Here is a 14,524-nt window from a genome sequence, read left to right as displayed (position 1 = left end):
GGAATAGTTGATTTAATGGCTACCTAATCCCCTGTTTGCCTAAAATGCTTAATTTTGATGTTAAGGTTACAGTTAATAAGTAATATATATCATTAGGTGTTATTTTTAAGGTGTCAGGAAAAAAGATCTTTCTGATACCAGGTAACATTTCCAAACTAGCAGTATAGATGTTATTGTCTTGTCCTAGACATTTAGATTTCTCATGGGTTAGTTTAGAAAAGCCAGATAACAGCTAGAAAATTAGTAGCCCCTGTGAAGGGAAAAACTTCTAAATTATGGACCCTACACTTGCTTGCATGGGCCTTCGGTTTTCATTTCTGTTAGCCTGAAAATCCCCGGTGAAGAGTGAAAAGTAATCATGAGAGGAGACGGGACTGTAGCACATGGATACTTCTGTGAGGGGAGGGACGTGGTGGGCATCCATGGAGCCCACGTGGAGCCAGGCTGGATGTGGGGCAGTAAGAACTTCTGCTCAGGGTCGTGGATGTGTCAGGCCCCACTACAGGGGCTCATGATGGAGGACACTTTGCCCGGCCATTGTTTTCAGCCTGTCCACCTGTATCAGTTCACTTCCTCTTCACAGCAGTGCTATGACGTACCCCCCTTGTACACCTGAGGACACTGACAAAGAGCAACATATAGGATTTTGCTTAAGGTCATCCGGTTAGGTGGCAGAGCCAGGACCTTTTAGTGTCCTGCTGTTTGTGTTGAGAGCTTTCAAGAGGACAGTGGAAAGAATAGTATTGTGGACAGCCATGTCTTCACCAGACTAGCCGCAACAATGACGAATGTTTCACTGTCGTTACATGTTCCCCTTCTGTTGGTATTTTGCTGACCCGCGTTAATGTTACAAACCCGGTGACCCTTTATCCCTACGTGAATAACACATTCACCTTGGGGAGATTTGACAATCATTCTTTCATAACCATTGATACCAATCCACATTCACTTTTCCCCTTGTCTCAGCTTGTCCTATGGATGTACCTTAAGCGCCCACTCCCGTTTCACACCTCGCAGTTGTTTTTCCCCCAGTGAGTTTGATATTTAACGAGACCACAGAGGATGTCTGTCCTTCATGAGCTTGCCCGTGTCATCGTAGAGACTGATCAAGTATGCTGGCCAGTGAAATCCAGCCCCATTCATGGTTACTATATGGCCTGTGGTGACTTTCAAGCTACGACAGCAGATTTGAGTAGGTCCAACAGAGACGATTGGCCTTGGAAAGGCAAAAATACTTACTCTCTGGATCTTTCACTAGTGTTTACCAAGTGCTGATTTAAACTGTCCCTTCTCTTGACATGATGTAGGGTCTGTTAGAGTTTTGGGCTGGTTGGCATGGAGCCGTCTGTGCACATGGACACGTACTTAGATTGTTTATTCATCTATGATGTACACTCATTATGTCATCAGTTGTACTTTTTCTTCTATATCACACAAGAAATCACAGAAGCCTTATAGAATTAATAGCTAATTCAGTATGAGTACTCGATAGGGATAGTGATTTTTTTTTTTTTTGATAAGGATATTGTTGACAGTGTAAGAATCATTTTGGTCAAATCATGGCAGATACCAAAATGGGACACGTGAAGGTAATTGATAGAGGAGTCCCCATTGTTCAACTTTATTTTCCATAACAAACTCTCCATGAGTCCCCTCAGCATCCAAGGGCAAAAGGGCCAAATAGACAGAGGCCTCGCTCCTTCTTCTGGGCTTTGATGCCTTTTGGTCCACCCCTGTCCGTTCTCACCCACCCAGGGCAGCAGACATTCAGGAGGATCTTGTCCCCTCTCCTCTGCTCATTCAGGTTCCTGGCTGATTCTGGACAGGACGGTGACACCAATTTTTGTCACTCCATAAGCGGTATCAGGCCCTCCTTTCTGTGCACGCCTTTCTTTGTGTCTTCCACATACTTGTTAATGAGCCCTGCTAGCTCCTACTCTGTGATGATCTCGATTATAACCTACTGGTGCAGTTCTGGGCTGCACTTTTTAAGGGCTACAAAGCTCATTATGTTAGACACATTCAACTCTGCCGAAAATACAACATAGAGAGTCATGTAGAATGCCATGCACAAGGATGAGGAATACCAAAACTGCTAGTATTTTGTCCATTTGGGAGACAATTTCCAGTTTGCTACGAGTGTTAGTGAAGACTGCCTCTGTAAGTGACGGACATGATACAGTCTTGAACCTTGTCTTACCCACGATGTCTCAGTGGATGTCAGAAGATGATCTAATGGGACTGGGCAGTGTCCAGATGTTCCATAAAGAGAAGAAAGTACATTATATAAGAACATGCTAAGCAGAATGTAAGGAGGTGCTCAGTGTAACACGAGTAGAGAGACACTTTTCCTCATAGGTCCAGCTTGGGACCACATGGAGATCTTGTGGTCACTAGGGCAGTGCTCTATGAATAAGTGTCTATTAATGAATTAACAGCTGAGCAGTTTATTCATGGCATTTGAATGAGAACAGACTGCATTGGGTTAGGCTGACACTCTGCTGTCGCAGGTATAAACAAATCACCTGATGGGGTGAGTTGCATGCTTTTTTCTCTAGGTTTGGAATTTCATATCTCAGGAGGAGTGACAAAATGCCCAGCAATATGGTCATGGAAAGGGGCAGGGGAAAAGTGACATGTTAATGAGATGCTATAAAAAGAAATTAAGTCCACACTGAATGTGGATGAACCTTGATAACAATATCTGAAATAAAGAGACCAGCACAAGAGACCATTCATTATATGATTCTATATATATATGGGATGTCCAGAAAATGAAATGTAGGGAGAGAAAGTAGATTGTTGGTTGCTTGGGGCAGGGGGGAAGGGGGAAGAGAGGGCTGGTAGCTGAAGACACCGGATCTCCCTGGGTTCTTGACAGTGCGCTAATCTTGAAGCAGTGATGGTTCCACAACCCTGCCCATTACTAAAGTCCACTGAGTTAGATACCTGAAATGTGAAGTGTACGGTATGTGAATTGTATCTCAATAAAGCTGTTAAAAGTGTAAAGCATCGACACAGTTCTCACTAACTCTTTTTTGAAAGTATAGTTAGTATTTATAACAATGAACTTATATTGACATGTGTAAATAATTAGTTTACTATTTTTATATTATAATGAATAGTTTAAACTTTATGAAAATGTAATATCTCCAATAAGATTCGAGAAAATTACAAAACTCTCCTTTCTAACTGTAAATATCTGGGAAAGGCTGTCCTCATCACTGAACTCTGAGCTCACTCCCACTAAGGATGGCAGTGCTACAAAAAATCAATGAAAAAGGTAATGCATGGCTCTCTGAGTCTCATTGGTGATGTTTAGAGATAATTAAAAAGGATTATAGAAACAGCCTTATTAATGTAAGGGTCTTCTAAATTGAATACCTTTTAGAAATGGGTCAGTCATTCCAGTTCTTCATTTCATCTAGAACATGGGAAGTATAAAAGTAAAGGAACCTACTTCTGAAATGTTTTAGTAAGCACTTCTGAGAGATTTCTTACTTAACACTACTAGAGTTTATTTTATTTTCAAAAATATTATCTGCCTGTGTAATACTAAAAATAATACATGTTTGTGACTGAAAATTGCAAAACACAGAAGTTTATGAAATAAAACAAGATGGGGTAGAGGGACCCACACTGGGTCACTGGTATCCCAGAAAGGCAGCTGCCTTTACTCACAGGGGCTTGGGACCATTTTCTTAAGTACTTGTAGTGGAGACAGTAGATGGAGAAAGTCTACTAACTTTCTGTAGACTGTTTGTAATGAAGTGATGACTTCTTTTCTATTCTGAATTGTCTATCTCAGGAAGTCTAGAATCAGCTGTTAAAGTATTGACCCGTGTATATGAGGAAAGTCTTAAGGGAGTAAAAGATTTCTGTAGGTAAATTCCTAGATGTGGATGCTGCAACCAGTCCCTCTTCCCCAAGCCTGTCCCACCGAGGGACCACATCCCCAAGGGGGCAGGGTGGCTACCTGGGGCTCCTTCTTAGAACTGGGTGAGACTGTAGACCCTTCTGGACTGACAGCTCAGGACAGGAAACACAGGTGCAGGAAGCAGGAACAACTTATGGAGCTTCCATAGCAAAGACTCTGATCCAGACATTTTGGCTCAGGTGTATTCATGGTTCAAGGGTTATTTCAGAGACTCTGACTTGGAAGGTATGTGACCTATGTGCTAAGAACCGTATGGGCCATCCCGATGACCTTGTGCTAAGGGTGTGTGAGTACATGTAAGTGTGTGAGAAATGTGTGAATGTGAGCATGTCGTGTGACACAGAGAGAGACAGAGAGTGTGCTTGTTCACAGTCCCTTAGGTTTCTCTGAGGGGCCTCAGGGGCAATGTGGTGGGAACACATTGGCCCCAATCAAATTGAGTTTTTTATTGTTTGTCCCTCTAGGCTTACTGGGTAAGAAATCACATGAAGAACAGGATCCTCATCATAAGATATTTGAGGACATTGAGTAGTAGGAAGAACCATTAGTTTGCATGCCACACGACCTCATTCTGTATCAGGCCATGCACATGACCTTGAGATCCGTTCTCCTCATGTCCTTTGGGAACAATATATAAAATGCTTAGCACATCAAATCTAGTAATGTCCATACACCGCACCTTTCTAGAACCACAATACATCAGAGTGTGTGTGAGTGAGATACCTTTATTCCCCACCCCCAGCTTCCTCTAGTGATTTTCCAGGCTATAGGAAGTTGAAAAGTGGTACTGTCTCAAATCAAGGTTGATAATACCTTCTTCAAGGTTTACATGGTATGTCTGGCCTTAACAAGACTGTATTTCCTCCTAGTACTTTTACACTGCTATCTGATGAACAAGAGTGTTCAGATTTCACAGGTATGTTTGATTCCTCAGGATGGTCAGTCCATAATATATTTTGGAAATAAATGCATATTGTAATTTAAAGAGAGTAAAGAATAATAACAGCTCTCAGCATTAAAGAAAATCTTCAAATTCAGGAATAGGAATTTGGGAGAATAAGAGGGAGAAGACATGGAATGTGGGAGGGGATTTAAATGGCTTTGATATTGATTGATGGGTTAATATTGGTGGTGGGTCCCTGGTCACTGTAGATTCTTATATTTTCTGTGGCTTGATTATTTCAGGAACACAGTTTTTATAGAAAGCATTTAAAAAGAAGAAGAAATCCACATCTATTATTCCTCAGTCTCTGTAATGTCACCCTACTCTTTTTTATTCTCCTTCCAAAGCAAAAAACAAAGTGAACATTGGCCTTTTGAATGTGTTCTGCACCCACAGAGATCTGGTGAAGTCATTCAAGATTGTTCTTTGTTTTTTGTTTTTATTCTTCTTAAAATTCAAATTAGTTAGCATATACTGCATTATTAGTTTCAGAGGTCGAATTTAGTGATTCATCAGTTGTATACAACATCCAGCGCTCATTACATCCAGTGCTCTCCTTAATGCCCATCCCCCAAATTTCCCTTCCCCCAACCCACCTCTCCTCTGGCAACCCTCAATTTGTTTCCTAGAGTTCAGCATCTCTTATGGTTTGCCTCCGTCTCTATTTCCATCTTATTTTGTTTTTCCTTCCCTTCTCCTATGTTCATCTGCTTTGTTTCTTAAATTCCAGATATGAATGAAGTCATATAGTATTTGTCTTTCTCTGACTGACTTATTTCACTTAGCATAATACCCTCTGGTTCCATTCATGTCATTGCGAATGATGAGATTTCCTTCTTATTGATGGCTGAGTAATATTCCATTTTATGTATATACACCACATCTTCTTTATCCATTCGTATGTCCATAGACATCTGGCCTTTGTATCCTAGGTTCTGATATATGAGAGAGGAGGGACAGTATTTGCTTTTGGTTATCCTACCTAGGATTTCTCTCAAATAGTCTCCCCAAAGAGGGTAAAGTCCTGGTAACATGGCCGCAGTAGCTGCCATCCCCCCAACTAATGGAAGAACTCTCCTATTTCAAAAGGCAAGAAAACCCTGCTTTCCCACTGAGAAGATAGCTTGCATTTCCGTGTCCATAAAGTCTAGTTTCCCTGAGGCAAGATGAATTGTTTGATGAGAACCTGCCTTAGCAAATGCAGGGGAACACTCACTCCTCTTTCTGGTCCCAGGACAACGCATAGCAAGCACCAGCTGTTCAGTAAGTGAGAAAAAATCTTGGCCAGAAGTCATCTTTGCCTTCTAAGGGGAATACCTGTAGGATGTGTGGTGGTGGCACAAGGAACTCCATCCCACTCTCAAGTGTTGGGATGAGTAAAGGAGCCAGGTGACATTTGCAAAAGCTGCCCTTTGTTTGAGGTGCTAGTGAACTCAGCATTAGAAGTAGTAGAACTGCTAGCTCTTAGAGAGGACGGGGAAAGAGGGCAGAGCTGAGAGTGAGCTGTACCTGCAAGTATGCAATTCCAATCCACAAATCTTAATCTTTCGTGAATGACAAACTTCACTATACAGAGTCAGAAGGCAGGCTGGGAGAAGCTCTCACACCTTACCACTCCTAGTCAATTGCAGACCCAACAAGAAGAGAGGGACTTCATCATACAGTGAGCTGACCTTCACATGGATACAACTGTACTATTCCAGCCAGAATAAAATATGCTTTCTTCACTTCCCTGAGCAACAGCCTAGCCAAGGAAAAGCCACTACGCTTCCAACTTCCAGTTTACTCCAAAGGGCTTTTAGTTTAAAGCAGCCCTCCCCACTTACCCCTTTTCTCCTAAAAAAAATATACCTCTTCTTTGTTCCCTATGGTTTTGCCACAGCCTGTTTTTCCTGGATTGCAATTCTCTTTATTTCAAATAATTAGTAAAGTAATTGGCATCTTTTATAATTTTTTAGTATTTTTACAATTAACATTATTTGGTGATGTGTACAGGAACCCAGGGAAGACCCCCAAGGACTCCTGGGCTGGTGGACAAACAGGTGTGGGATCCGTGGAGGTGTTTGGGTTCACTGCTTTCTAAAGGACCCTGGGGTTTGAAGGTAAGTTTTTCTCCTGGAATTCCAGCTCCATGCTTTGTGTCTGTGTTCTCTAGGCTTTATTTGGGATCTGTTTCAGGTATTTATACCTTTTTTTTTAAATCTCTGAGAGTATTCATTTGGCTTGTGGTCTGATTCCTTCTGAGAATCAGATTGTTTGTAATGTAACTGTTTTGGCCTGTGGTCCTAGTCCCCTTTGGGATTAGACTGTTCCTGTAGGAATGGTGCCAGTTTGAACTGTGTTGGCCTTCGGTCCTATTCTCCTTTGGAATTGGACTGTTTCTGTTGGAATGGTGCCAGCTGGAGTTGCATAGGCCTTTGATCCAGATTCTTCTTGGGATTGGATGCTTCTGGTTGGAACCGTGCCAGTTGGAAATGCACTAGCCTTGGGTCTGAGTTCTGTTTGGTACTGGACTGTTCCTCTTGTCACTGGCTAGTCTCTGGTCTGATTCCTTCTGGATCTAGGTTTTTCTGGGAAACCTCTAAAAATGAGATCCTTGTCCTCAAAATTCTCTCAGGGTGACCCTCCCTTTGGGATTGTGGCTGGTTTTATGTTTAAAATCTATGGTCCGGGGCGCCTCGGTGGCTCAGTCGTTAAAGCGTCTGCCTTTGGCTCAGGGCATGATCCTGGCATTCTGGAATCGAGTCCCACGTCAGGCTCCTCCACTGGGAGCCTGCTTCTTCCTCTCCCATTCCCCCTGCTTGTGTTCCCTCTCTCGCTGGCTGTCTCTCTCTCTGTAAAAAACAAAAACAAAAACAAAAACAACAAACTATGGTCCTTCTGCATATGCATTGTTAACTAAATGAACTGACTTAACCAAAAGTAATTCAGAACTTGTTAACCTTAAAGTAAAACTGCCAGTTATTTTACCAGTAACAGATGGGTATATTTGGGAATAAAGGAGAACTGTAATCCGGGAAAAAAACAAACAAAACCATAGGCAGCAAAACCATAGACAAGTCCAGGGAATGAAGGAGAGGTATGCTTTTTTGAGGAGAAAAGGGGTAAGTTGGGAAGGCTTGATAAACTAAAAGTCCATTGGCATAAATTGGGAGTTGGAAATGCAGTGGCTTTTCATTGGCTGAGTGTTGCCCCAGGGGATAAGGAAAGTGTCTAAATTTCTGGCTAGAACAGTAGAATAGTATCCATGTGCAAGGTCAAGTCTGTCTAAGGTCAAGTTTGGCTCTTCTTGTTGAGTCTGCAATTGAGTAGCAGTGGTAGGGCATGAGAGTGCTCCCTGCGGACACCTCTCAACTCTGTTCAGTGAGGGTTCTTGTTGCTAATTTTCAGAAACTTTAATGACCACCATGGGGAACTTTTACCATACTCAAACTTGTTTTATTCAAAATTAAGTTACAAAGCCACATCCCCTTAAAAGGAAAGGAAAAAGCTCCATCAACCCCAAATCCAATGCCTATGTTAGCTGGTACCTTGAGGCTTCCAGATGTTTTCAGGATTCTAAGTTTCCCTCTTTGAAAAGTACTATTTCTATATCAACTGAGGCAAACAATTGAAAGAAGTCAAAATGGCTTCTGAGACCTCTTTCTCCCTCCCCACCTTCTGTGTCTACAGATGGCAGGTGGCCATCTTGGCTCACCACGCCTAGGCACCATCTTCCTCTGTCTCTCTGCACCCTATTCCTCCCCTCCACCCTCTCATTCTGATCCTTTTCTGAACTTCCCTTTTTGTCTGAAACTTCTTCTGTTCCCTCCTCTCCTGAATCTCTTCAAACCTGCCCTTTTCAAGTTAGGTCTTCTGAGGATCTAAATAGACCCCACATTTCTTATGTTCCCTAGACTAAGGCTAAATTGCAAGCCATAGTTAGTAAGTTTGCTAAAGGCTAAATTGCAAGCCATAGTTAGTGAGATCTCCATGGGTTTGCTGAAGAATTTAACATAGTTATTCAAACTTACCAACCAGTCTTCTCAGATTTCTATCAGTTGGTGTACATGCTTGTTGGTGAGGGCCAGGCCAAACAGTGGATGAAGCTAGCCCAGTGGGGACATCCTGAACAGGATTTAAAGAACAGATCCTTAACTTTTGGCAAGGTGCTAGCACATTTGCTGAAAATCTCCACTGAGCAATTACAGTGGCTTTTCTTAAGCCTGTTGATTGGAACAAAATTCAGGCCTGTCCACAAAATTGTGATGAATCTGTTCACAATAATTACTCCAAATTGTCTTGAAAGAAAATTCTGGTCTTCCTTTAGAAGTAGTAGAACTTTCGGGGTACCTCAGTGGCTCAGTCAGTTAAGCGTCTGCCTTCGGCTTGGGTCATGATCTCACTGTCCTGGGATCGATTCCCACATTAGGCACCTTGCTCACCAGGGAGCCTGCATCTCCCTCGGTCTCTGCCCCTGCTTGTGCTCTCTCTCTCTGTCTCTCTTTCTCTCTCTCAAATAAATAAATAAAATCTTTTTTTAGAAAAAGGAAGTAGTAGAACTTTCTTAGATAGGACAGGGGGTCCTGTCCGGTCATATTGAGTCCACCTGGGTAGCATTTAACTCTGTGTTTATTCCTGGGCTGATCTCGATCTTTCCTTTTTAGTTAAAAGGACCAGGATGGACCAGGAAACTATGGCCACTCCAGATTTAAGTAACCTGGCAAACCAGCTTGCTGGCACCCCAGATGAGTCACCTAGAGGAAGGACTGCTGAAATTTTTAATGTTCAACTTCAGCAAATGAAGGCCCCTAGACAAAACTGGAAGCCTAGTTTCTGCTGTTATTGCAAGGTACCAGGACACTGGGAAAGAGATTGTTACCCAGTGATGTGCTTCACGCACCTTCAGCCCACTAGCCAACCTTTTCCATGTCCTCCTGATCTCCAATGATGCAGTTCTGAGGAACTATAGGGGCTCTTCCCAATCCTCCCTATTAATCAGCTTGGGCAGAGCACTCCCCAGATTGGGAATAAATATCTCTCTATCTTTATTGACACAGGACCTACACTCTAGGTGCTTAACCCCCCTGCTATAAAGCAGCCCCTGCCTCAGAGTACTAAAACAGTTAAAACAGAGGGGTCTCAACAGGTTCCTGTCTCTGAACCTCTTCCCTTGTGTCTAGCCCTTTTGACAGATACACACCCTTTTCTTCTTAGTTCCCCTGCCCATCTCCATTTATTGGGCTGAGATGTGTTAGGTAGGTATCATACCAGACTTACTCCTCAAAGGAGGAAGAAATTATAGAATTTGACAATAGGAACCAAAATTGCTGACAAGGGGAAATAAGTGACCCTTGGGCATCTTTCCTATGCTGTATCCCTGATGGCAATATAACCAAGTCAGGGTGCTGGTCATTCATTCCTATTAGATCAGCTGCCACTGTCTTTCCATGGGAAAAATCGTCCGCTAATACTGGTAGAATCCACAGTGTACCTCCCATCAAGATTCAAATAGATCCCTCAAAACCTCTGCCCCAAATTACTCAATACCCTATAAATAAAGGAGCCCTTAAAGGCATCAAGCCCATAATAGATTATTACAAGGCTCAGGTCCTCATCATCCCATGCACTAGTCACTGTAACACACCTATTTCACCTGTGAAAGAACCCCGACAGCTGAGGATGGAGGTTTGTGCAGGGCCTCCAAGCAACAAATAACATCATTATCTCTCAGCACCCTGTTGTTCCCAAGCCTGGAATGCTACTGACATCCATTCCCACGGAAAGCACATTTTTTCCTTATAATTATCCTATGCAGTGCTTTTTTTTTTTTTTTTTTTTTAGTATTCCAGTTGATAAGGATAGCCAATAACTTTTTGCCTTCACTTGGGAAGAATGGCAATCCTTCCATTCCAAACCACAATGTCCAGGGTTCACAGGAAGATAGCTTCCACCTGTTAAAACTTTTGGACGTCAGGGACATATGTTCTCCAATGAAAAATGCAGTTTACGCAGACTTGGGTTAGATACTTAAGGCATCAGATTTCGAAATGAGAACTACATTTGGAGCCTGATGAATCCTGTCAAGACTACTAGCTACTGACAGGTTACATTTGACTCCCCACGACAATTTATAGGAAACGCCTCTAAGCAATGCAAATTTTTCATGGTTTCCTGATGGTTCTTTTTAAAGAATGAAAATGGTAAATATCTTGCCTGTGTGCTACTGCCACTCTCTTAGAAGTCACTCTGCTCCTGAAGGACTTTTGGGAGTAAGTGAGCACTCAGAGAGAGTACAGAGAAAGAAAGGACCAAAGAAGCTGGATCACACAGGAAGGATGCAGTGATCCAGAAATGACAGGCAAATGTCTGTTGTAGAGCTGGGATGGTGGAGATGGCAGGGGACTCAATTTGTAGGACAACTCTTAGGACCTGGTCAATGATAATCAGGAGCTGAGCATGGTGAGCTCATTATTCATGGTCGGTGGTTGGTGGGGTCTGTGGTCAGGATGATTTTGGCAAAGTGCAATGGTCAGCTGGAAATGTTTTGGACGTTTAGATGAGGATGAGGGTGGGAATCCGGAGGGGTGAGATTTGGGGAGACACCGGAGGTCATCAGGAAAAGGAGGGGCAGGAAAAAAACTATGTGTATTTAGAGCTCTAACAATGTTCTAGGCAGGTGACCGATTTTAGGGTGGGCCTAAGTTGGAGAGTGAGGGTTCCATTAGTCTGAATAAAATCCCTGGGAGACAGAGAAAGGGAGGAGAAAGGGTCCAGGAAGGAATCCTCAGGGAAATTCCCCTGTGAGTGGCATACAGTCAGTAAAGGCCTCTCCGAGGAGAGATTTGAATGAAGTCTTGAAGGAAACACAGAGGCAGTTGTGAAGGACCAGCAGGTCAGAGGGCACTGCTGACTGCAGGACGAGTGTGTAAGAGTCCTGAGGCAGTGGGGCACCTGTCCAGGTGGAGACACAGCAATCAGGCCGGTGAGGCTGAGCAGGGAGAGGGGCCTGAGTCCGTAGATGGGACAGAGAGGCAGGGGCAGATCATACCAGAAACACCACAGCTTGGGCCCCTGATGAGGCTCACCTTGGGCTTTCATTAGAGGCAGCAGTTCTGTGCACACAGCTCGGGTACCAAAGAAGTTTGTTTTCATGGTCACTTCTGCTGGAATGTGAAGGGGTGTGGGATCAGCAGCTGTTAGGTGAGGGGAGAATAGATTAATGAATAGCAGCCATGGGAGAGGATTCCAGGAGTGACAGTTACATGTTCTTGGACGTGCAACCTGGTGCATTGTCATTAATCTCTGGGCTAGTGAGCTGTAATTTCCCAGTGTGACGTGTGTGGTTTAATGCCGTGTAGCTTGGCAAGTTGGCATCATTCCAGGAAGTTAAGCGGAAAGTGCTGTTGGGATTTCTGTGTCTCTCTGTTTGCAGTTTGCGTTTATCACAAAATAAGTTAAACACTCACTGAAATGCTCTGATCCAAACTGAATTAAACTTGCAAAAATCTCCTTCAGGTCCCTGAGATTAATCCACGGCAATGCCACGGAGCTCTGGGCTTAAAAGCTTGCTACCGCCAGAGGCTTCTTCTCTCCCTGTGCCTGCAGTCTAGCCTCTCTCCCTAGGGAGGCCCTTCTCGACCCCATAGGAGCTCTGACCCTCCAGCAGCATTCAGGGACCACGCCCAACCCCCACGGGAAGTGCCCTGAGAGAGGTCTCCAGCCCTAAGTCTTCCCGGGTCCTTACGCTTGAATACGATGGCCGCGTTGTTGACCAGCACGTCCAGACCCCCGTACTCCTTGCGCAGGAAGTCGCGCAGGACCCGGATGCTCTGCAGGTCGTCGATGTCCAGCTGGTGGAAGCGGGGACTCAGGCCCTCGGCCTGGAGCTGCTGCGCAGCTGCCCGGCCCCGTGCCTCGTCCCGCGCCGTGAGCACCACGTCCCCCGGGAACTGCCGGCACAGCTGCTGCACGATGGCGAAGCCGATGCCCTTGATGGCCCCGGTCACCAGCGCCACTCCGAAGGCTGACGCCATGGCGGTGTGCAGCGCAAGCACTGCCCTGTGTGCTGAGCAGATGGTGCTGTGGGCCCCACGGAGGGCTGGCGGTGCAGAGGCTGACAAGGACAGAGATGCCAGTGCACTTGTGCTCTAGGATCCAGCACTGTGGCTCCCAGTGCCCAAGGCCCCGCCTCAGTCCCTCCATTGTAGGAGGAGCCAAATGTTCCAGTTGTGTCCCTCCATCAGCTGCACCTTGAACCCGGCCGAGACTCTACCCTCTTAAGGTCCCTCTTTTGAGGCAAACAATGGCTCAGGTTGGACTGAAATGCTCGCGAAATGATAGGTGGTTGGTGATGGGATAAGGGGGCTAGGGATTGACGGTAGTTGACCTAAAATAATTTTGGGAAAACCACAAAAGGGAAAAAAGAGTGGAGACATTGTCTCTGGAATGTGTCCTTTCTCTGCGGAATGGGAATGCTTGGGTTCTTCCGAGGTGCAGTGAAATACTGGCGGGGGGAAGTGCTTCTGAGGATACAGGTCCCCTTCCTTTCCTAGGAGAAACTCAAGAAGGAGAAACAGAGAATCAGTCCTGTGCTGAGACTTGGCTGTGGGCTGGGCTCTCCCTCTGTGTGATTCTGAGGATCTCCAGGTGGGAGGGGATGTTTATGAAGCCGCTGGGGGCCAAGGTATTGATTGGATCGTTGGATTTAATGATTACATAATCCCATTGGCCTAAAGTGCCTACTTTATGGGTTAGTTGAAGGTCACAGTTCAGAAGTATTTTATATAATGAGGTGTTGTTTTAAAATAAGGCAAAAAGACCTATGTGACCTCAGAGTATTATTGCAAATTTGCAGTGGAGATCCTGTGTGTTCTTGTTGACATCGATAGTCCTCATTTGTCAGTTTAGAAATGCAAGTAAGAAAAAAAAAAAAGAGAAAAAATTAAATGCAAAATACAGGGAGGAAGTTTTCAGCCTTTTTTGACATGAAAAACTTGCAAAATAAGGACCCTACCCTTGCTTCCAGGGTCTCTCACCTTTCATTTGGGTGAAGCTGAAAACCACTGGTGTAGAGTGAAAAATAATCAGTATAGAAGAGGCACCTTTCCAACATGCATATTCCTGTGAAGGGAGGCATGCGGTGGACGTTCAGTCAGGCCCATCGGGATCCTAGCGTGGATGGGGCGGTAAGAATCTTCTCGTCACACTGTGGTCTTGGGCCTCACTCCCGGGCACTCATCACCACACGCAGACCATCCTCAGTTTTCTCCGTTGTCTCAGAGGGCCCTGTGGATGTGTCTGTGTTCCCTCTGCCATTTCACACTTGGTAATTGTTTTTTTTCCCAGTGCGTTTGATAATCAGAGACCACAGGGGTGTCTTCCCTTCATGGTGTCGTCCATGCTCTACTCGAGGCCTGTACAATGGGCTGCATGCCACGTCCAACCTTGCTCTTGGTTTGTATACTGTCTGTGGTTACTTTCCTGCTACAACAGCAGACCTGGGAGGATCGACAGGAGCGTGTGGCCTGAGAAGCCAAACATATTACTCTCTGCCTCTTGTGTAACGTGTGCTTACCCTTGAGTGAAACTCCGACTGCTCCTGGTCTTATTAGGTGTAGTGCACTTCTCAGCTGGCTCAGCATAGAAAGAGTCTGCACAAATAG

General features: G+C 44.5%; 1 protein-coding gene across 1 annotated transcript; it reads right to left on the bottom strand.

The window, feature by feature from the left end:
- Window positions 1-11,646: 11,646 nt before the first annotated feature.
- Window positions 11,647-13,042, bottom strand: LOC130542965 (carbonyl reductase [NADPH] 1-like). Its single transcript, XM_057308171.1, has 3 exons — window positions 12,607-13,042; window positions 11,948-12,055; window positions 11,647-11,813 (listed from the first exon to the last, which is right to left on the bottom strand). Exons 1-3 carry the CDS (start codon window positions 12,893-12,895, stop codon window positions 11,647-11,649), a joined length of 564 nt encoding a protein of 187 aa, XP_057164154.1. The 5' UTR covers window positions 12,896-13,042.
- Between the last annotated feature and the right edge of the window lie 1,482 nt (window positions 13,043-14,524).

Source organism: Ursus arctos, unplaced genomic scaffold (assembly GCF_023065955.2).
Source record: "Ursus arctos isolate Adak ecotype North America unplaced genomic scaffold, UrsArc2.0 scaffold_60, whole genome shotgun sequence".
In the NCBI taxonomy this organism is placed as follows: Eukaryota; Metazoa; Chordata; class Mammalia; order Carnivora; family Ursidae; genus Ursus; species Ursus arctos.
Note: the sequence above shows the minus strand (reverse complement) of the source record. Positions and strands in the feature narration are given on the sequence as shown.